Source organism: Lissotriton helveticus, chromosome 4_1 (assembly GCF_964261635.1).
Source record: "Lissotriton helveticus chromosome 4_1, aLisHel1.1, whole genome shotgun sequence".
Taxonomy (NCBI): Eukaryota; Metazoa; Chordata; class Amphibia; order Caudata; family Salamandridae; genus Lissotriton; species Lissotriton helveticus.
In genome coordinates this window covers 29,266,603-29,290,845 of record NC_136063.1, presented here as the reverse complement: position 1 = coordinate 29,290,845, position 24,243 = coordinate 29,266,603, and the positions used below count along the sequence as shown (strand labels likewise).

The 24,243-nt window shown below is 43.6% G+C and overlaps 1 protein-coding gene across 1 annotated transcript in view; it reads left to right on the top strand.

Moving 5' to 3' along the window:
- Positions 1 to 24,243, top strand: part of LOC144828297 (glutathione synthetase-like) — a 560,445-nt gene that overhangs the window by 219,385 nt on the left and 316,817 nt on the right. The window contains exons 6-7 of the mRNA XM_078686380.1: positions 9,054 to 9,170; positions 15,254 to 15,334. Coding sequence (XP_078542506.1) covers positions 9,054 to 9,170; positions 15,254 to 15,334 — 198 coding nt within the window. The remainder of the gene's footprint in view (positions 1 to 9,053; positions 9,171 to 15,253; positions 15,335 to 24,243) is intronic.

Below are 24,243 nucleotides of genomic sequence, written 5' to 3'. Positions count from 1 at the left end.
AGCGACTGCCTCCACGGACAACCAAAATGGACCAGAAATCTCACGTGGATCAACATGACTGACCTGGAAGAAAAAGTCACCTCTCTACTCACTCCCTCCTCGGCTGAACTTTCCACAACAGAACTCACTGACCACTGCAACACTTCCATGTCAACTATTATCGATCAGATTGCCCCTCTGAAACTAAAAAAAAACAGGAACATTCCATCCAGATCCTGGTTCAACACGGACATCAATAACGAACGGAGACAACTTAGAGCCACAGAAAGACTCTGGAGAAACAACCCGTCCGCTAGCACTCTCAAACAACTCAAAGCAGCTCGTAGAAGCTACAAAAACACATCCACAATGAAAAGCCAACTTCTTCTGCTCCGCCCTGGACAATGCTAAAAACAGGCCTAATGAACTCTTTAAAATCATCAAGCTACAAACCACTAAGCCCACAACAACCTTCACCCAGGCCTCCATGGAACTCTGCGAAAATTTCGGCAGCTTCTTCGAAGAAAAAATCACTAAGATTGAACACTCGCTAGACACCAGCAGCAATCCCGACAGTGAAAGCTTTCCTCTTGATACTACAGAAAGCACGTCTTCACAACGCAACTACATGGAAGGCCTTCTCTCCCATCACAGAAACCGAGATTATCAAGCTAATCTCTACCTCCAAACCCGCCTCTCACCTCCTAGACCCTATACCTACCCAACTGACCAAAAACCTCAAACTCGCCATAGCTCCCTTCTGGTGCAGAATCATCAACAGCTCCCTCCAATCTTGCACTATACCTGATTGCCTCAAAGTTGGCCAAGTCCCACCACTACTAAAAAAAACAGACCTTGATTGCACGGACCTGAACAACTTCAGACCCATCTCCAATCTCCTCCTCCTATCCAAAATCCTGGAGAAATGCGTCCTCTCACAGCTAACTCAACACATGGACAACATCAACCTTCTTGACCCCCACCAATCGGGGTTCAGAAAAGGTTTCAGCACCGAGACAGCGATCCTAAACATCACAGATGACATCCACCAGTCACTAGACTCTGGCCAATGCTGCCTTCTCATTCTCCTCGACTTATCGGCAGCCTTTGACACAGTAGACCACCAACTTCTCATCAAGGCCATTAAAGAAAGGGCGGGTGCCGATGATAAGGTCCTCCGATGGTTCACCTCTTTCCTCCAGAACCGCTCGTAAAATATAAAAATCAAGAACTTTACCTCCGACCTCCACCCTGTCAGCAGGTCAGCAGAGGTGTACCCCAAGGCTCAGTGCTCTCACCACAACTGTTAAACATATACATGGAACCCCTCACCACCATTCTTAAAAAGGCAAAGATCCCCTTCTGCCTATAGGCTGATAACACTCAGATCTATCTAGAAACCTCCTCCCCAGACGACATCCTCAAACTCAGTAACACTCTGAAAGAAATTCAAGGCTGGTTAACCCAAAACCACTTTAAACTCATCTCTAACAAAGAAGAGAACCCACAAATTGCAGAGTGGCTTAAAGCTTTGGATGCTCTAAACGGTAACCTCACCTTGGCCAAATCCGTAAAATCCTTAGGAATCATCCTAGACCCCAAACTGGACATGATCAACCACATCAGAAAATCCGCAAAAACTGCCTTCCTCAATCTAAGGCTTCTATACAAAATGAAACCATTCATTCCTGCCAAAGACCTCAAACAAGCCACACAATCGCTGGTGTTATCCAGGCTCGACTATGGCAACGCAACCCTCACTGGTGCCTCAAAATCCAACTTGGCTCCCCTCAGAACAACCCTCAATGCAGCAGCTAGAATGGTCACTGGAATCAAGAAATACGACCACATTTCACCAGCACTCAGAGAACTAAAATGGCTTCCAGTTGAACAGCGAGCCAATTTCAGAACGGCATGCCTCACGCACAAAGCCCTCCACACTGGAAAACCAGACTATGTAGCTGCCAAACTTAAGAGGGCCTGGCAGACGAGACACCTCAGGAGCTCAAACTCCCTCCTTCTCATTCCCTTAAAAACACGCAAACACAAAACAGCTGCGAAATCATTTGCCGGAACCGCACCCAAAATTTGGAACTCCATCCCAGCAGACATCAGAACTATCCCTTCCTTCACAAAATTAAAAAAACACCTTAAAATCCTCCTGCTGAATCACGCCCTCCCAAGTGGATAGCCACGCTTCCCCTGAGGCCGGTGTTATCTGACTAGACTCTGCTCTCTTCCTCATCTGTCCGCCTCAAGACTATCCTTGCACATGATTAAGCGGCCTCACGATCCTCGGTCCACCTCCACTCAGAATTCAACAAGGCTACCTCAGGACTCTTCCACTCCACCTTGAAGACCCGGCACCCCTGGTCTGCTGATCCTCCCAGGTCAACTGAAATTAGCATTCAGCAAGGCTTCCGCCGAACTCGTCCACCGCTTCCATAAGCCTTAGCACGCTTGGACTATCGAACGATCTTTTCTTTTTGCTGACGATTTTCTAATATGCTTAATTACCTTGAAACAATGTTGTAAAGCGCTCCGATACCCTCGGGTCTGGTCAGCACTATATAAAACTCCTAAAATAAAATAAATAAAAAATAAAAATAAAACTACACCAACTCCACCACCCTGATCGACAATCTCGCCAACCTCGGACTCAGACAGCTCGTCACAACACCCACCCACTCTGCTAGACACACGCTTGACCTCATCTTCTCCGCAAGCTCCCACGTCACCTTCATCCACACCACCGAACTCCACTGGACTGACCATCGCTGCATCCACTTCACCTTCCAGAAACCCACTACGCACCACCGCACCCAACAGATGCCCCACCGCTGTTGGAGCACAGTCACCGAAGACCAGCTAACCACCACCCTTGCCCAGAGCCCACCTGCTGACCCCACCGACCCTGACACCACCGCACGCAACCTCAGACAGTGGATGGACGACTGCGCCAACACCCTCGCCGGCTCAAGAAACCCTCCAAAAGCCACACAAGCAAGAAAGACAGCTGGTTTACTGAAGGCCTCCAGGCCTCCAAGCAAACCTGCCGAAAGCTCTGGCTCCGTGAATGAACACCGGACAGCTACGCAGCCCACAAAAACGCCATCCGCTGACACCATCACCTCATCAGATCCGCCAAAAGGGCATCCTTCAAAGATCGCCTAGACAACAACGCACACAACAGCAAAGAGCTCTTCAACATCGTGAAGGAACACTCCAGCCCCAGCTCCAACACCAACAACATCCCACCTTCGCAAGACCTGTGCAACTTGCTTTCCACCTTCTTCCTTTGCAAGATCGCAGACATCCACAACAGCTTCAACGCCACATCTGCCCCGACTACCACGGAGACACCCGCCCCCACTACCACCACCCGCACCAACCACCTGCTCTCCTGGACCAACATCAACGACAAGGACACCATCAAGATCATGAACACCATCCACTCCGGATCTCCGTCAGACCCTTGTCCACACCACATCTTCAACAAAGCCAGCAGCGCCATCGCACCCCATCTCCGGAAAGCCATCAACATCTCTTTCGAGACAGCAACATTCCCGGAGAGCAGGAAGCATGCCGAGATAAACGCCTTACTCAAGAAACCCAAGGCGGACCCCAAGGACCTCAAGAATTTCCAGCCCATCTCCCTGTTCCTGTTCCCGGCGAAGGTCATCGAGAAGACCGTCAACAAACAACTGACCTGCTACCTCGAGGAGAACAACATCCTGGACCCGTCCCAGTCTGAGTTCCGTAGCAACCACAGCACCGAAACTGCTCTCATCGCTGCCACCGATGACATCAGAACCCTGCTAGACAATGGAGAAACCGCGGCCCTCATCCTCCTGGACCTGTCAGCCGCCTTCGACATAATCTGCCACCGCACACTACGAGCACGCCTCCACGATGCCGGGATTCAAGATAAGGCCCTGCACCGGACCACCTTCTTCCTGTCCGGCAGAACACAGAGCGTCCGCCTCCCCCCTTCCGCTCTGAAGCCACAGAGATCATCTGCAGCATACCCCAGGGCTCATCCCTCAGCCCACCGTTGTTCAACATCTACATGGCACCGCTCACTCACGTCGCCCGACTACACTACCTCAATATCATCTCCTACGCCAATGACACCCAACTGATCCCCACCATCAACAAGGACCCCCACACTGCCAAAACCAACCTCCATGAAGGAATGACGGCTGCCGCCGAATGGATGAGGAACAGCCAACTGAAGCTGAACTCGGACAAGATGGAGGTCCTCATCCTCGGACCCACTCCTTCGGCCTGGGACGACTCCTGGTGGAAGACCGCACTGGGAACAGCTCCAACACCCACCAACTACGCACGCACCATCACTAAGCAGGTCAACACCATCTCTTCCTCCTGCTTCAACACCCTCCGCATGATCTACATGTGGATCCCCACCGAAATGAGAAGAACGATCACCCAGGCCCTCGTCAGCAGCAGGTTGGACTACAGGAACGGACTCTACGCAGGAGCCTAAGCAAAACTCCTGAAAAGGCATCTGCACATCCAGAACACCTCTACACGCCTGATCCTTGACATCCCTCGCAGCAGCCACATCATACCCCACCTGAGAGACCTGCACTGGCTCCCCATCAGCAAGAGGACAACCTTCAAGCTCCTCACCCATGCACACTAGGCACTCCACAACACCGGACCAGCGTACTTCAATGGACACCTCAGCTTCTACACTCCCACCCGCCAGCTACGCTCTGCAGACCTCACGCTCGCCACAGTTCCCCGCATCCAAAGAGCAACCTCCGGTGGCAGATCATTCTCCCACCTCGCCGCAGAGACCTTGAACACCCTCCCCATCCTCCTACGGCAGACCCAAGACCTGCTGACCTTCAGAAGACTCCTCAAGACCCTTTTTTATAGCAGTAGCAGCATTCCCCTCCGCCCAGCACCTTGAGACCCTCACGGGTAAGTAGTACGCTTTACAAATACAATGATTGATTTTAGGGGATGGGTTTGGACCTACGGCATGTTTGCACTCTTTGATTATGCTAGGGCATTGCCACCCCAGACAGTCACTTGCTGCTGATGCGGGTCCGGTCGTTGCTGGACTGAGCTACCTCTCTATTACAGCGATTGCACTGTACCCAGCCAACCACCCAGCCCCTTTTACAGTGGGAAGGATGCATCCTGGTTTACCCTAAAGGTGATTGTGAGATGCATGTGCATTGTTCTGAGCTTGGTTTAGGGGGTTGGCGCTCTGAGGGGACTGTTCCGGTGCTATTCAATTCTGATTGTGGTACATGTTTAGACGGTACCAGTTTGTCATGTGGCCCGTTCTGTGACAACAGTGGCTCTTTACATTGCCGGTTGGACCCAGCCTCCTTGACCTCAGCAACTAGGACTTGGTGGATACCTTCTGGAGTCCATAACCAGAGCTCCCGTTAATAGGAGGGCCATCTGAATGTCCGTTGCTAATATAGCCCACTCATGGACGGTCTTTTTCAACTAATGTGGGACCAGATTGAGGTTGTCTCCCTGGGCCTGCTCCTGCCTTTCCCTGTCCTTTTCCTGCCTCTTCCCGTAAAAGTGTATTATATGGCACTGTATTTTCCATCAAGGTTTGGTGTCTAGCCCTACTCCACTATGTAATCTAGTCTGGATATCAGTGGGTAGTTTACTCCTGAGAATGTCATATAAGAATGCTACCTGGAAACCCGTGTCAGTTCAGGACTGTCCTGCCACCTGCCCCATCATTCTCTTATTCTGTGTAGGGTTCAGTTACGGTCTCCACAGGCTTCATTCGCTCTGCCATCAGTTCTCCAACTTCTGGGTTGTCAGGGAATAGCTCTATAAGGGCCATGCAGAGCTGGTGTCTGAATGAGTTAAATGTAGCCCCATCATGCTCAGTGTTAATAAGCGTGACTGCAGATATGCTGGATTGGGAAAACACTGTGTTGGTCTGCTCCCCAATGGTGTTGTTTAGCAGACTTTTGATGTCACCTATAGCTAAGCTTATTCCCACTGTGTTCTTTTCAAAGGAGAAGACCTATTTTCCTAGCACATCCATCAATGAGGGCAGTTTATTTCTGAGCCCTTCTTTGTCCATCTGTGCCCAAGGCTCATAGATGGTGCCTGCAGCACCTTTCTGCAGTAGAGGGAAAATTCTGGCTTGGAGCAGTTCTGTCAGTTTCTCCCCGACATATCACTTCCATCATCTCAGTCATTCCTGCATGTAGGGTTAGTTCCATTTTGTATCCCCCTCTCCATGCCGAATGCAGTCCTTCACAATGGCCATATTCTCAGGTTCAAAGAAACCCTCCTCCAGCCAGGGCCGATCATACTGGTAGGCCTTCCTTTTCGTTCAGCAGGCCTGTAAATGAAAAATATGGCGCAAGAAGGCCGGACCTCATCATTGCTCTCCTTGTGCATGTGTAAAGGTGCCATGCTGCTCCATCTGCATTTCAATTGTGTCCCTGTCAGGGTTTCATGACTACTTATTTTCTGGTCAGCTCCTATCCTACGCCGACTGCCAAGTGATGTGTGTGGCTTGGTTTGTGGCCTTCCTTCTGACTCATCCATGTGCTCATCTCTGTGTGGGGCCCGAGGCCTAGGACCTGTTCTTTTTGGGCGAGAGAAGTCGTTGTTTTACTTCCCTGATGGGCTTCCCAAGTGAGAGCTCTCTCTCTCACTGTACTTTACTCTTGCCTTTCCTCCAACTACCACCTGGGTTACCTCCTTCTCTCAGTGCAACATGCTGTTCTTCTTGCCAGTGTCTTGGCCTCAAACTCACTCTGTGATGCTTCCGTAATGCCATAGGCCTGCCTTGGTGGAAAATAGCCTGTGAGGACTAGTGCCCCTTTCTTCCTCTCTACTGGTGGACTCACCTGCCAGGAGGGGCACAGACCTCTCCCTGACCTTACTGCGCCATGTGGGGTGTTCAGGAGCATGTTCTCCCTTTCCGGCTTTGAACTGATGGGCCGCTACCAATGGGTGAGGGGTCGAATCCCTAGGAGACTTGGCACTGGACTGCATCTGGGCTGGAGAAACCTGGTGATACCTGTGAACTCCCCCCAGACGGCTGGCTTGCTGCCTGTGGTGGTGACTGGGATGGATGGCATCAGCGAGAGCACATCCCTACTGGTACGATAGGGGAGGTGCAGATGCCTTACTTTCGGACTCAGGGATAGTCTTGTAGGCTGGGGCCACCTCGAAGATGGGCCACAATTCTAGTAGGGCTTCTCGCTTAACCTTCTTATGTGCCGTATACCTGGTCTTTGTGTGAGTTTTTGTATTTACTATGGTGTTGCTGTCAAACGATTCCTCCCCAAGACAGGAAAATGAGTGGCCTTTGGTATGGACATGTCATGATCTCCATGATGCATTTGGGAACTTGTTTTAAGGATTTTACAAGTTTTGGATTGTCTCAAGATTCTTTAAATAATTATAAATTCTACTCCAATCTTGAGGAAAAGTGTACATGGGGTAGTACCAAAAATAATCTTCTGATTATGAGCTCTTTGAAAATTGAAGCATCGGGAAAAAGGACATTTAACAATAAACAAAGACAGATGCAATGAAATAGTAGCAAGCTGTAACAAAATGCAATTGTAAGTTCAGAGCATTACAAGCTGATTTGTAGCAGTAAACTAGCAAACATAAAATTCTGATCTGGAAAAAAAAGTTGTTATTATTTCATAAACATAGACTCACTAACATGACATAACTTTAAACCTACAGCAGATTGCAAACTTTAACAGTACCACAACATAATTAAATGCATAACATTGAAAAATCCAAAATTAAACTAAGAGTGAAAGACGTTGACAGGAAAAATGATATCTTTGCCCAAAAAAACCTTAATCCTGTCCAAGTCCTGCAGCCCGAGGAAAGAGGATGCTCCCTCAATTACACAGAACTAAGTGAACCTGATAGTCTGTTGCTATCAGCTTGGCGGAGAAAGATAGCAGGACTTTATGTGGAGAAAAAGGAATAACTTACAACTATCTGCACTCTGTCACACCTGGGGGTTGTGCAGACCGACTGCTTGATGCCCAGTTGTCCAAGCACAAATATTTCCACCTTCTCACTTCTTTTAGATCTGCCTATTGTTAGGAAACCCTGACAGCCCATAAGAAAATGATTTTCACAAAATAATAAGATTGAGGTGGTGAGCCTATATAACACACACAGGGTTCAGAGGTGTACTTTCATGTCACACCCAACTGTTCAAGCAGCCACCTACCAGGAGTTGACCAAGGAAATCATGTATTAAACCTTGACTGAACATTTTATGGTGTTTGTAGTTTTAATACTAGTGTTAGGCCCTTACTGATCATAACTAATAAACCACTTTCCACTAAATAGGTACTAAAAGATACACCAAAACATGTGGAGGGGTAATAAGGAACTGATTTTAATGTACTTGAGATTGCATTGTGACTTTCAATAAAGGTACATGGGTTTGCTACTTACATTTGATGATGCTAAGGGTTAAAGAGTGCTCATTTAGCCAAGTTACAAATATGCAGTGCTTTGCATTCTCCCTACTTTTGATTCTGACCCAAATCCCTAAATTGGGTAGAATTACACCAGATCTTTTTGAAAATAAATGTAAATATACAGAGGCCTCCTGTAATCATGTGGCACTTTCTTACTGACTTAGAAGTGCACATAGATTAATAGAATGAGACGCATGGAGGCTGTTGCTGCTGTAGTAAAGGGATCATCTTGGAGATTCTTCGTCTTTATTTTCAATACCTTTTTTCTCCTTCTCTTGGACACTTCAAGCGTAATTGTCTCCAGACCCATTTCTTGTTGCCACAATTATCACATTACTACTGCCTAGAAGGGTGGAGTGGGTGTAATACTGTCCTCCTATTGCTGATACTAGTGAGTAGAAAAGAACTGCATTAGGTGCTGATTTAATTATTTCAGTGATGGCTGCCTCTGGATGATGAAATATGAATTTGCAATTGTGTTACAAATTTAAGCAGTCATATGGAAGTAGAGCAATTTCAACATGAGGTGACGTATTCTGTCCTTGAAATCTTATGCATGTGTTCACACAGTGCAAACCTTTTGTCTTACAGGTATGTGTTAAATATAATAGGAAAATCCAAGGAGGCTTCAGAACTTCCACCCAACAACCCTTCAAGGGGGATTGGTGATGGCATTGAAACAGCTTGGAAACTGTATGGCTCTGAAAAGTAAGGCATTGTCTTTGATTTTGCTTTGTGTTCAAAGATTTCCTCCTTTTTGTCTGAGTCCTTGTAGTTTGTCAATTAGCGTACTACAGTGTTCCCTTAATGCATGAATATGCCTGACATACCACTCCTCAGTCTGTCCTCCAGTAGGATGTGTCAATACTGATGGTTGTCTCTTCTTATGTTGATTATGAATATGGGCAAACTGATACATATGGACCTCCCGCCAATGGTCCAGTGTGAGACGTCTGGCCAGTTAGGATGGTAGGACCCAATGGTGTCTGACCAGTCACCTGGATCTTGGATCCATAGATAGACTGAAGGATGAACAGAGAGAGGAGCCCTGTCTTGTAATAGCACTAAGCAGAGTGATACATCACAAGGAATGTCTGAGAACAACTTTGTTGGTGTTATTTTCGCTTCAAATATAATTTGACTACTAATATGAATTGACTACTAATATGTATAGTAGTATAGTATAATTATATTTGTGGTTAATTAAAACCATTACATCTTATAAGTTCAAAGTTAAAATCACACCATAGTTGAAATGGTTAAGAAATCATGAGTTATAAAAGTATTAAGTGTTTTTATAAAAATACATTGACCAAAAGGGCAAAATTGTTGTTTAAAAAATAAAGAATTTATAATGGTATCTAAAAGTAATTTCTTAAAAGCTATCTACTCAAAGTGCTTGATATTGCAAAGATGTCAGTCATTTTTGGTTAGCTGTGAGGATCTGACATAATGATTTGTCTTGCCCTTCATGTCCTTGCTAGCAGCCTGTCAACAAGGTCTGTGTATTTGATCAACATGGAAACTACTGGAGGACGCTCACCTGCTGACAAAAGATTATAGTATTAAGACAGGAGCGGGTGGCAAATCCGTTAACAACATTCCCTTGCAATAGTCTAAGCTCAAAGAAAAAACACGTGCATGTGCTTAGGAGGTGAGCAAGCGCTTATTGATAATCAAAGCATATTCCACCATTTTGAGTAGATCGTCTTTCCACCCATATATACTTGAGTTCAAGAGATGAGCTTTGATAGCATCAGATAGATAGCCTTGTGGTTGTTGGCTTTTGTCGCAGGTTATTACTAGCCATGCGTGACTTCTATAAAAATTATACTATACAAATTTGTTGAGCAGCTTCTTAAAAAGCCCATTTGACAAATTCTATTCCCATGGGCTTTTAACTCAATCTAGGCACAAACATTAAGTTATTTTAGGAATGTTGATTTATGAGTCACATTTTCTTCCATTTAATGGAGTTTAAATATCTGCGTCCATGAAAAGTTTTTTTGAAAGTCTGAATAGTAATTAATGCATTTTGCTCTGGATTTTGTGAAAAAGTGCCAAATTTGTCCGGGAAGACTTCTGTCCCATATGCAATACTGGGGATAAGCTTTATTACTTTGAAAATTGGGAAGAATTACAGATTTCTGGCCTTTCACAGGAGGGACTAGCAAGGCAGACACTTTTGGTTTTAAAGAATTCAAATGGTGTATGTGCTCCCCTCAGTTGTCTAGGATTTATGTTTGTTCCTTTATGCCAGATGTATTTTCCTAAGGTGTCAGACTCCATTCTCTAATGATTTCCTCCCAAATTATTAATGCACTTCTCTTTTCAAAATCAACCAGTTAGAAAATGGGTGCCTGTTTGGCAGAGCTATGCACCCTGTCAGTGAAAGTTACAAAAACACCCTTAATTAAACTGTACTTACCCCCTTGGAAGATTGGTACAGAGCACACAGGCTTAACCTAAGAAGTAATATGTAAAGTATTTGTGAAACACTTCAAACAGTAAACCAGTGAAAACACAACACAAAAGAATCCACAATAGCTTAGAAAATAATTACAATTACAAAACCAGACCAAAATGACAAAAATCTGATAAGCAGAATCACGCCCAATCTAGTGCGAGGTGGAGTGGAGAAAGGTTGCCAGATATTTGGGACTACTACCCCTCACTCTGAGAAACCACAGACAACAGATTCCCCTGGATGACCTGGTGTCTGGCTCTTGACACTGACAGCTGTCAGTGGCCTCTGTTGGTTGTTGTCCTTGTGGACAGAGTTTTCCTTGGGTTGGAGACAGAAGTCAGACCACAGGGGTGGAATGGGCCATATCACTTTTTTGGCCACAGTGGTACTGTCTACCTACTGGGACCTACTGGGACATCTGTGAGCAAGTTAAGGTTAGGTACTGCACATTTCGGGTCCACATGTAGGGAGAAGAATGCCCCATGGGTTAGCTCAGTGGCCTCAAATAGTAAAGACAGATGTATCAAATTGGTTTCATAGAGTAATAGAACGGCAAGTGACCCTGCATTCGTGGGCCATTGTCCATGTTCTATTGTCCTAAACAGGGAAGTCCATCAAGGTATTGATTAGTCTAACCAGGCTTTAGGTTGGAGGGGGGTCATGTTGGAAAATGAATCTCTCTGATAAGTCACCCAAATTTTGTGCATTCCTCTTTCTCTTTTTCTCTTTTTCTGGAATTGTTTTGTTTAGGACTCTCTGCACTTTTCAAATGCTAACCAGTTCTAAAGTGTATGTGCTCTCCATGGTAACATCTGTTTATACACAATTGAGATATTTGATTTATACTGTATGTCTCTAGTACAGGGCACTACCTGTGCCTATGACCTGTACATTAAATGCTACTAGTGGGCCTGAAGCACTGATTGTGCCACACACACAAGTAGCCCTGTAAACATGTTTCATGCCTGCCACTGCAGAGCCTGTGTATGCAGTTTTACTGCCATGTCGGCTTTTAAAACCCCTTGCCAAGCATTAAACTTCCATTTTATTACACATATGTCACTCCTAGGTAGCCCATATGACTGGGTGCTCTGTATTTGCATTACATCTTTACAAATTCATATCTCAACTTCTACTGATTAGATTGTTTTCATTTGGTCTTGTTTTATTTACACAATTATTCTCTACTTTTCTAAAATGGCGTGGAGTTGTTTGTGGTGTTTTCACTGTGTTACTGTTTGAAGTGTTGTATTATTAATTTATACATTAGCTCTTACGTAAAGCCAGATGCTCTGTGAAAAGCCACGATTGGGTGAGCACAGGTTAAATTAAAGTGTGTTACCTACTTAACCTGACTTGGATGTCATTCCTGCTTTGACAGGGTGCATACATGTGCAAGCCAGAAACCCAGTTCCTAACAGTAGAGTAGTTAATGTATCTAACATCTCTGGAGGAGTGGAGTCATTGTCTTTTGTGCTTCTGTCAGTAGTTCTTGAATAGATGTGCTTCAGTGGGAATCAATTGCCATTTATCGTGCAAGGGTTTCTAGCAAGGACATTTGTGTATCAGATTTGCTTGAATGAAATTCCAAAGCCTTGGCATGTAGTGTAGAATTAGACACCTCCATATCTCCTGTCCAATTATGTTCAGTCTTGAATCATCTTGAGTGGTGAGGCAGCTGTGGGGGCCTTTTGGGATTTGTTGCTACCAGCACTTGATTTTGCTATTATTTCCACCATGGCTGAGAAGTGTACTACAGAGAGGTGCTTTGTTGGAGTTCTCCATGTAGTTCAGCATAGGTAATATAGATTGAATCAGTAAAGATGATCATACTTGCAGTACACTTGCTTGGGAAGCTGCTTTTTTGACCTCATTGGGATGCTCATCAGCAGTCATGATATGGAGGTTTGAAACAGGACTTTAGGTTTCTCTTTTGTAGTGATGTTCTTGCACCTATTAAGGTGGAAAAGTTGGCTTTTATTGACTTTTATCGTTTTTGTAACCAGATTTGTGCTAACCCATCCTAAAACTTTAGCTCAGAGGAGACTCAATATTATGAATTTAGGGGGATAGTTGTAAGATGGTGGTATTGTATGGTGTTTTATAATGCTGTGTTATGATTTGATAATATGTTGATACATTAGCTCACCCATTGCAATTCCCATCGTTTTTTCTGGTTAATTGCTCTTTGAAAAGATGTTTTTCTGTGGATGTCAGATATATTTGGCTTTTTCCTTGAACCTCTAAAGATGCTGACACAATTTTTATTGATTTACTGCATATTCTGGACAGAATTTGCTCATGCTGCCTCTTCTTTAAATGATTTCTGAGCTTTTTGCTTATGACCTGAATATTATGTCCTTAAATGACATTGAGACTGGTATATTTCTGACTTCTATATTAAACTTTAGTATTTAATACACTTTCATGATTTCTAAATTACTGAACTATAGCCTGTTTTGGTCATGGCTAATTCATATTGCTTGCTATTTGAAATGCTGTTTTGAACCTTTTCTTTAGGAACACGTTTCCTTTTCTATTCTTGAGGACAACACCGTCCCTGACCATGCTTTAGTCAGTTTATTTCTAACTTGTCAGACTATCAGAAATAAAGCCAGCATTTCATTTACAACAAAGATGTCACATGAGTATATTTTTAAGGTTAACCCTAATAATTCAAACACCATTATATTATGACAAAGCATATATGACATAACCAGCTGAACATGTGCTTTCCAACCACAAAACTAGTTATTTTACAATAACAATAAGGAGGATGTGGTCTAACGGCTAGGGCGGTCGACCTCAAAGCTGGGGAACCAGGCTCAAGTCTCGGCAGGGACGCTCAACACCCTGTGATTCTGGGCAAATCACTCAATCTCCCCTTGCCTAACAAAAAATTAATGTGTCCATCTGTAACACAACTAGTGGTCACGTAAAGTGCTCCGATATATTTGGGTCTAGTTCATGCTATATAAAACTCCACACAAAAATCTAACTTTTTAATGTATTGACTACCATAATATTGTCATGGTGAGTAGATTTGGATATAGAATATTAAATCTGTACTTCCCAATGTATACATATTTTTATATGTTGCAGTTGAAAACGTGAAAACAATGTATGCTTAAATCAATATTATTGACCTTCAGAATAAGACATTCAACTATCACAAGTTGGGATGGTTGGATGTTTCAATATGGATGTCAATGATATTGCCCTAATAACACATTGTATAATTTAGCCATTTGTGTCAAGTCCTCTGTGCATTTCTTAGTTCATCTCTTTTATCTAAACTTGTTGATAAGAGTCCATATAGGGCCAGATGTAGGCAAATATCATTTACCGATTCTAAAATACCAAATTTTACCGATTCGGTACTTTAGAATCGGTAAATGATATGTAGATAATGATTCGGTAAATTTTACCGAATCAGTAAAATTCGGTAAATACTGATTCGGTATTTACCGAATCGGTATTCCCCATTCATTCCTATGGGCCTGGAGGCTCATAGGAATGAATGAGAATTACCGATTTGGTAAATACCGAATCGGTAATAGGGGGTAGACCTACAAGGGTGGCAGGGTGTCACATTGACACCCTGTTGCACCCCTGCATAGTGCATGGGTGCACATGTGGCACACATACATGCCCTAAGGGCATGTATGTATGCCACATGGCACTGTTAAAAAAAGCACAAAATTGCTTTTTTAACGGTTTTCGTTATTTACCACCAACTTGTAGTTGGTGGTAAATAACAAATCCTTACAAGTGAAAAGCACTCACTTGAGTGCTTCCTACATCAAGGATTCAGTAATTTACCGAATCGGTATTTAAGAATTCGGTAATTTACCGATTCCATCAATTACCGGTTCGGTAAATTACCGAATCCTTAAATTAGGCCCCAACATCCCAAAAGCCTAATACCGGTCGGTAACTGCCGAAATTCAGTAATTTTGGCCGTTACCGACCGGTATTAGGCTTCCTACATATGGCCCGTAAAACACCTATATCCTCGTCCTGTACACGAGTTTCATTCTCTATCTGTGACCAAAACCCTCTTTGTTCAATATAATAATGTCAGTGTTAAAGTTCAAGGAATGGCTTATTGCAGTGTAAGGGGAGAATGTAAGTTATTTTCTTTCTCTGTACCCAAAATATTTCTCAGAGTCACTGTTTGCTATGGTTGGATCTTCTGTGCTCCAACAGCGATAAAGAATACAATGGGATGATCCGTTGATATTGCTTTGTTGACATAGTATGGCTGTCTTTGCACTGCAGATTGATACATGATGCATGTAAGAATGTTATTTATATTCTGCAGAGCTCATATCATGGTCATGGTTGAGGACAAGATAAGGAATATTTTTGACCAGCGAAGCATTGAGAAAGAGCTCTGGAAGAGGTATTATATGTTCTGTAAAGGTATTGGTTAACTCCCTGTTAAGCGTTAATATTTATGGAAAATGTTTAGTGTGTTATGGGGCCTAGACACAAATGAGTATAGAATATGTAAAATAGTACTTTTCTCATTCTCTTACAGGCCTTTGTGAGTTCGTCACAAAACAGCTATAAAGGTAATTTTAAATAAGGGGTTATTAATTGCATTGGTGTGAGTCCTTCTCAAGGAATAAGATCACAGACTTGTCAGGCTAAAATACAGTTTCATTGATTTAAACCTGAGTTCAACCCCCTGGTAGCTGTGGCACGCAGCAGACAGTCTTAATATCTTAACATAGGAAAATGTATAAAGTATTTAGCTGTAACATATCAGTTAAAGAGTAAAAACACAAAACAATAAAAATACTTCTCCCAATTTAGAAAAACAGAGAAGGATTTAAGGAGTAAAATGACAACAAACTGACAAAAATCTAACAAGGGTAATCAGAGACATTCATTTTTAAAGATTTAAGGCAAAAACACCAGATAAAAGTAAAGAGCCAATCAATATTGACTATTCATGGTGAACCAGGGTCTAGACATGATATCAGGCTAAATGCGATAAAGTACAGGTTAGATACATCAAGCAGGTTCATCCCAGTCAAATATTGTTACCTTCTGACTTAGTATGCACAATGGTAATTGGCATTTTCCATTGGGGCAAGTTTGTACGCTCCATCTGCCAATGTCCTCTCAAAGATGGATAGCCACTAGATGGAAGGAAAAGTTCAGAGGGAGATAAATTACAATTTCATGGATGATCACGCATGCATCTTGTGTTACTGAGGTGATGTTTGGTTCATGCACATGAAGTAATATTTGTTTCATACACAATGTGTTCAATGTACAATGTTTGGCTCATGATCACTCTCTCTGTCTTTACAAGGTGGTATTTGGTTAATGAAAACTGGCTTCAGGAGATTAATTAATTTATTTATTTATATCATTTATAGAGCGCATGAATCACCCCAACCAGGGTATCTCTGCGCTGTGATAGCTCTGGGCTACCAGAACGGAAAAGATCAGAACAGTTTTCTGAAGGATCGGTAGTTGGTGAAGGGACATAGGTGGATGGGCAGCTGGTTCCAAAACATAGGAGAAGGATTTCCCCCCCAACCAAGCTTGTTTTATGCAAGGTATGAGAAGGAGATCTTTGGACCCTGAGCGGGGGTCTTGGAGGGAGTGTATCTGACCAACTTGTCTGTCATATACCTTGGACCCATGTTGCTTAGGGCTTTATAGATCATACAGAAGATTTTGAATTTAATTCTTTTGCAATTAGGTAGCCAATGCAGCATACAGAGTAGGGGAAGTGAAGCTGTTCGGGGGCGTTGGTCACTAATCGGGCTGCTGTGTTCTGGACTACTTGCAGTCTATTTAAGGAAGATTTCTTGGCTGAGATCAACAGAGCATTGCAGTAGTCCAGACGGCTTAAGACCAACGCTTGTATCAGGGTTTTCTATGTGGATAACGCGAGTAGGGGAAAACTTTGCGAGGAAGGCTTAGTGTATGGGAACAGGCCCTAGTGGTTGAAGTAGCATGTTCCTCCAAGCTTAAATTCTGGTCTATTAGGACCTCTAGGTTTTTTCCCACTTGTTTTGTGGACGGGGCTGGGCCCAGTTCTCCTGGCCACCAGTTGGGCGACCACCTTGTTACTACTTCTTTGAATAACATAGTTTCTGTTTTCTCAGCATGAAGGAAGTTGTTACTCATCCAATCAGTAAGGGTTTTCATGTCCTCCGAGAAGGTAGTCTGAATGCTGGTGTTATTCTTGTCAAAAGAGAGAAGCAGTTGTGTGTCGTTGGCATAGGAAATTGGTATGACCACTGAGTTTCTCAATAGGTTCGCAAGCGGAGTAACATAAATGGTAAATAGGGTAGGGCTCAAACATGAGCCCGGGGGTACTCCCTTAGTAACATTGGTGGTCTGCGATCTGAAAGGGCGAGGTTGATGGTTTGAGTTCTCTCATACAGCAAATTAGTCATCCATTTTAATATGTTCACCTGGATACCTATATTTCTGAGTCTCCCCAGCAAGATCTGGCGGGGAAAGTATTGAATACTGCGGACAGGTCAAGTAGTATAAGAAGCACTGCCTGACCATTGTCTGCTAGCATTCGGATGTTGTCTGTGACTGTCACCAGTGCCGACTCCGTACTGTGTCTAGGTCAGAATCCTGATTGTGAGGGCTTGAGGCAGTTGGAGGATTTGATGAATCCAGACACGTGTTTGTTAATGTGCTTCTCTAGTAGTTTGCTTAGCAGGGGCAGTAATGAAATGGGACGGTAGTTTGCGACATCATCTAGGAGAAGTTTGGCATTTTTCCTGATCGGCAAAATCTGAGCTGCTTTCCACTTCTTGGGGAGCCTGCCTTCCTTAAAGGAGCTATTACAGATGGAACAAATGGGGGAAGCTAGCTGATTATTGTTGAGTGAGCAGGTGGTCTTGGCTGGGATCAGGTCTAAAGTGGAGCCAGATTTAGTATTTTTTTGTAACGACTCAGGGGCATATTATCAACAACTAGCGATATTTATCGCTAAAGAAGCTTAGCAAAAAATGTGTTAGCGCCAAGCAACGCCAGATTTTATCGCAGATATAACGTGCTATTAGCAACGTTTATCTCCAATGCGATAAAATAACCGGCGATAGTGGTGAAATTTGTGAATATCGCTGGAAAACCAGCATTATTCACGCATCATTGCCAATAGGGTCTTAACCTGAATATCCACCTCCAAATGGATATACAGGCTAAGAACTGCTCTGAGCAGACGTTATTTTTAGTGATATTCGAGCTTAGCGGAATTTTTTTTATCGCTACGCCTCCCTTGCTAATAGGCGATAGCGATGTTAGCTACTGCTTTCAGTCGCTAACTGGTTGGGTACGCCCACATTGCATGTCATTAGCGATAAATAGCGCTGACATGCAAAGCGGGCCCCAAACCCCTCGCTATTACCTAAAAGCTGTCGCTAACTGAAGTTAGCGACAGCATGCTAATAGGGCAATGGAATTATCGCCGCTTTGGTGGCAAAAGTGGCCATAATGTCATTTTGCCTGCCTCGATAATATGCCCCTCAGTTTCCTCAGAGGAGAGCATAGGAAATTCCTCTAGTTTGTACATCTTAGGGATGGTAAAGGGGGATTCGGATATTGATCGGGAGCCGTTAGCCAAGGTGATCTTGTTGTAGATATTATCTATTTTTAATGTGAGGTATCCTACAATATTGCCACATAGAGTCTGAGATAGCGCCACACGCTTTAGGGTTTGTGAATGATTTGAGTACCTGGGGGAGTTACCTGCCTGATCAAGTAGATTGATTTGCATTATGCATTTTTTGGGCAGTCTTCAGGTTGCTATGGTATTTGGTCAGAGCAGATTTGAATCTTTGTTTGTCGTGGGGATCGTGTGTACATTGTCAATGTCGTTCTAGTTTCTTGCATTGGCTTTTTTCAGTCCGGAGATTAGGGGTGTACCAAGGTGTCTGTGGCTGTTTAGTGACTGCATGAGATATTTTCTGGGGTACCAACATGTCTATTGTTGACTTCTTGCTTGCCTGAAATGCTGGAAGACGTTTTTCTACAGTGTCAGAGTTGGAATACTGTGGTGGAAAAAAGGTGAATTTGATTTTAGAGTGGTCTGATCAAATGAGAGAACAAGTTGATGCGCAAACAATATTGGGCGAGTTTGAGAGGATTAAACCTAGTGTGTGCCCTGCTACATGAGAATGTCCATTGTTGATTTTGGTCAACTCAAGTGTGGGTAGCTCTGTTTGAAGGGAGGAAGTGTCACAATCCCTAGGGTTTTTGCTATATACATTCAGATCTCCGAGAAGCTGATTTTTCTTAGATGAAATGACTTAAGGGGAGATCAAGTCCATGAATAGGGTGACGGAATCGAGGAGTGGTCCCAGGGGGTGATATACTAGGGCTCCTTTCCAACTAAGTTGTGCATGTAGATCAATTCTAAACACCAGAGTTTCAATGGTGTCATTGCTTAGTTGATCTAAAACTGTGACTTTAATGTGATCTTTGTAAATGATAGCTACCCCTTCCCCCACCCTTTGTGGTCTATCCAGTTTTTGAATGTGATAACCATCGGGTAACGCTAGTACAATTACTGGATTGGAAGATGGCTTAGTCCAAGTTTCTGTCAAGAACCCGATGTGGGGAAGGGAAGAGGAAATTATGTCCCATTTATTAATGACGTGTTTGGGGAGCGATCTAACATTTTCTAAAAAACAGTCCCACTAGCAGTTTTATCGGTGGTATGTGAAGGACATGATTGTTTATTGGTAAAGTGTGAGTTGCTAGTTTTTGAGTTGGCATTAATAGCGTTGATCCTGGGTTGTGTGGGTAGCATACTCTGATATCCACACTTTCTGCAAGTGAAAGGGCCTTCTACTTCTGTAGGGAAAGTGCATGAATTGGTTTCTTGTATACCGAGCCAGAATTGTTTGTCTCTAATTCTTAATATGTCCTGGCTGGTTTAGCTAAGGCGAGGTTTCTGGGCTGTTTACCTGATCCCTGAGGAAACCAGCAGGGGTTCAAGCTCCTGGCGACGTCCAGGCGCGGACAGGCACAGACAGACTTGCATCGGTCCAGCCATCTCACTTTACAGCACCAGGCAGCTGAACTGCTGACGTGAGATTGGGGATCCACACGTCACTTCGGGGTTGTGTTGGCTTCCTCCACTCAAACGGATCAAACTGCGGTAGAACAGGAAGGCACTCCACAGAGTGACTGGTAAGCGAAAGCAATAGTGCAAGTGAAGACAGGTCTAAAATGTGACTTTAGTAAGAATAATTATAATATTTAAAATTAGTGATTTCTTTTTAAAAACTAGTGATTTCTTAAAATGGTGCACTTCTTAAAGAAAGCTAATTCCAAAGCAGTGCTTCGGTACAGAGCGTACTGTTTCTGTCACCTATTTGGTTGCCCCAAGCATGTCTGTATTGCCAATTCGATGTTTCAACCTTGCAAATTGTGTTAAAGAAGAAATGTTTTGTTTTGTTATGTAAATGAGATACTGTTTTATGTATCACTATTGTGTTAATGATGCAATATTTTCAGGCTTAATGTATTATTGAAACTATATTCTGTTTGTTCACATTGTGCTAAAGGTGTGATTTTTTTTACCCATGCATGGTGTGCTCATGAACACCTCTGTGTTTCTTTGATGACTGGTGACTGTGCTCCATTCATACTAGGTGGAGATCGGGCTGAGGGCCTTCATTGGCACCATTGCTGGCTGGAGACACTGTGCAGCCTTTTTATTTATTTATTTATCTAAACTTATATTGCGCACAGCTACCCTCAATGGGTTTCCCGGCGCCAAGGACAGACAAGAGAAAGAAAGCAAGCAAAAGCCCAAAAGCCTGGCACGGAAATCAGTGTGTATGGGGTGCTCTGACATCATGAGGGTGCTTGGCAGAACATTTACAGCCTGTTTGTTCATTATCCGGTACAATGCTAAAAGCGACAGACGCTGTGTATTGTTGTGCACTGTGGTCGGTGCCCTGGTACTGTGGGTGTTGTGTTGGGCGGTTGACATGACAACTTTAATGTGTTCCTGTGTTCACCCTTCTTGGTGCTTCCATGAAGACTCAAGACAGTGATGCCTAGCCACCATATTGACTATAATATATCAATATATTATATATACCATATTAAGACTTCACCGCTTGGATCCTAAGATGGCGGTGAGCTTTTACCTGGACAGGACAAGAGAGTTCATGTTGGATGACCAGCTGTTTGTCGGATTTCCTGGCTAAAGGAAGGGGAAGGCGGTGCACAAGCGCACGCTCTCGAGATGGATTATCCTCTGCATTAATATCTGCTACGCTCTGGCGGGTAAGGAACCTCCAAAGGGTATAAGAGCTCACTCTACTAGAGCAAAGTCATCAACATCTGCTTTGTCTAGTGGTGTTCCTGTTGAGGACATTTGTAGAGCGGTGACTTGGGCCTCCCTCCACACTTTCGCGAAGCATTACTGCTTGGATACCGAAGTGAGGAGGGAGGGCCACTTTGCGCGTACTGTCCTCCAGGATTTTCTGGTATAAGAGAGTGGACACCCTCCTCTGGGAGTGGGGACTGCTGTGGGACTCTATTCACAAGGTGAGGAATCCACTGGCAGATGTATCTATCAGAAGAACAAGGTACTTACCTTCGGTAACGCTTTTTCTGGTAGATACAATACCTGCCTGTGGATTCCTCACTGACCCACCCGCCTCCCGTTGTCCACTCTTCTATACTTGGGTTGTTGTATTGTATATATTTTTATTGTCAAAGGAAATGTTTATTAAGTTTTCATTTCCTGCATTGGTTTCACACTGTGGGTGTTATCTTGACATTTGTGTATATTTCTGCTGGCATCGGTCCGTCCGTGTGCCTCGAAGGCATGGAAAAAAGGCCGGAACTGATGTCATCACGCCGGCGTGGGCCTATTATAGTGCCGGTGACGTCAGCGGAGTCGCGCGCGATGCCGGGCCTCTGTGACGTTGTCCACGTCGGCACGAAGCCACAAAAATAATTTCCGAATGCTGCTGACTCAACGACTAGGCCGACGCGCCAATTGGCCTTTTTGCGCAAACGGCATGCTTTTCGCATTCGCCAAAAGAAAAAATCAGGGGGACCGCTGATATCAGAGATCACTTTCCCCGGATGGGGAAATTGAAAAAATCTGATCCTCATTTCCCTCTAAACAAGAGCATGAACTCACAACAACAATTTATAAACTCCTCAGTGTCTGTTAACCCAATGTCTCTCTACCCAGAAATAACCATTTGCCGCAAGACTATAGTCTCTGACCCTGTTACCATACCAGTGAATGCACAAGCTAACTCACCGGGTAGTCAACCCCTACTTTCGTTACCACTATCCCTTCCCCCCCTCCCTCAGAAGAATATTGTCTCCAATCAAGTATAAGCAAACCGTCTGATGCGTCATCACCCATGTCAATGTCTGCTTTCCCCGTCCCATCGCACGTTAATGGCTTCGTTATCGCTTCTGACGTAGAGAAAGAAAACTCATTCTCTCAGCCGGGAAAAGAGAAAGATAATGTCAAAACCATGGCACGTACCCCAGTTGATTCTATAATTTGGATTTCATCATCACACTCCTCGACTCAATCATCAAAGATCTTAACCCAGCAAAGTCTATTACCGCATGAAAATATGACAAATTTGCCAAAGGGCGTACCAAATGACTGCATTCAAAAACGTAGCTTTGACTTTCTATCACAAACATCTACCCCCAATCCTAATGGGGTACCTCATTTCTCTCCCTTCAGCAACACTGCCCCACCCGAGGCGTCGATCAAAGCAAGTCCTTCTATAGCTTCACCTGCAATCTTTAACAACGCTAAAACCAGAATTAAAGACTACTGTCTCAATTACGACCCTAACAAAAATCTTCAAAAAGACCAAACTCACTTCTCTATCAATTCGTCTTTCGCCTGTAATCATCCCATTGAAAACAATCCCTACCGGGCAGACCTTAGACAAGGGTCTTCTCAAGTTAGTCCAGGAACGTCTAAAGTTGAAATGCTTCTCGCAGCCACTAACCAAGCTCTGAACTCTATGGCTAATGCTGCCCATATGCACGCGGATAAATTGGAGACACAGATAATCATTTTGCAATTATTAGCAGACTCCATAACGGGTATAGACTCTAAACTAGAACAGCTAAACTCACTGATACGACGAGCTCAAAAAAATGCCGGACAAAATTACAACTCCGCAGTACATTCAAGTCAGGAACAGTCTGCAAGTACAACCTCGCATCCTAATCATGATCAGACAAACTGTATCTGTGAGCCTTTAATAAAAAAACTTAAATCCTTGCCCGAAATAATGTCTACTTTAATAGAAGATTTAAAGATAAAGTCTCAAACTATACCACAGAAAACAAGCTCTCCAACTCAACTCCAAACCCAAGAAACCTCACGTACAGCAAAATTAAACCTCAACAATTCAGTCAGCCCTAGTGATAATTATAATACCTTAAAACTGGACCAACAACAACTTAATGCCACAATAAATACCCATCTTAATCAACCATCTACCACAATAAGCTCTTCCATGCCTTTAATTGAGACCAAACAAATTCTAAAGGAAGGAACCTCGATGTCCAGAAAGAACAAGAAAAAACTGAAGAAACTAAATAAAGCAAAAAAAAAAGAGCAACACATTACTGCAATGGCTTGGAACAAACACGAGGGACCCCCCCTACAAACCGGGCGGAGGAGCCAAAAAAATCAAGAGACTTGCGAAAAGACACCACTGAATACATGAAATCACCTCCAAATCCCCCACAGAAATTATTAGCCCCAAAAGAGAACAAAGGAGTTACCAACAACAGTAATATTAAAAAATCTTGTAGTAATCATCTAATTCAAAATGAGAAATGTATTGAATTAGCAACTAAAAGCCCCTCTGCTGTTGCTAGTGCAAAAAGCACATCTACTATCGAAGACTTAGGACAAATAAAAAGAACTGCTATTGTAGAAATGGTATTACCAAGAACTGACGGAAAATTAACCGACAATCGGGTTACAATAGAGGACTCTGGTTCCGACAATAAGACACCCCTCACCCAAGAACTTGTTATGAGCAATCTGCCAACAAGTAACCGCGCTTCGACTTTAAAGTCTACTACTCAAGAAAACCTAGAGCACTTAGGCATCGAAAAGCCCCTGACAGATCTTCTATTCTGTAGCCCCAACCAGGCACATTCACGCAAAGACAATACTAACAACCAAGAATATCGACCTACACAGCCACAAAAAAACACACACAAAAAAGTATTATTAAACCCGGAATATGAATCTCAGGGTCAATGGGATATTCTAAACAGGGGAAACATTCTAAAGCTATGTCA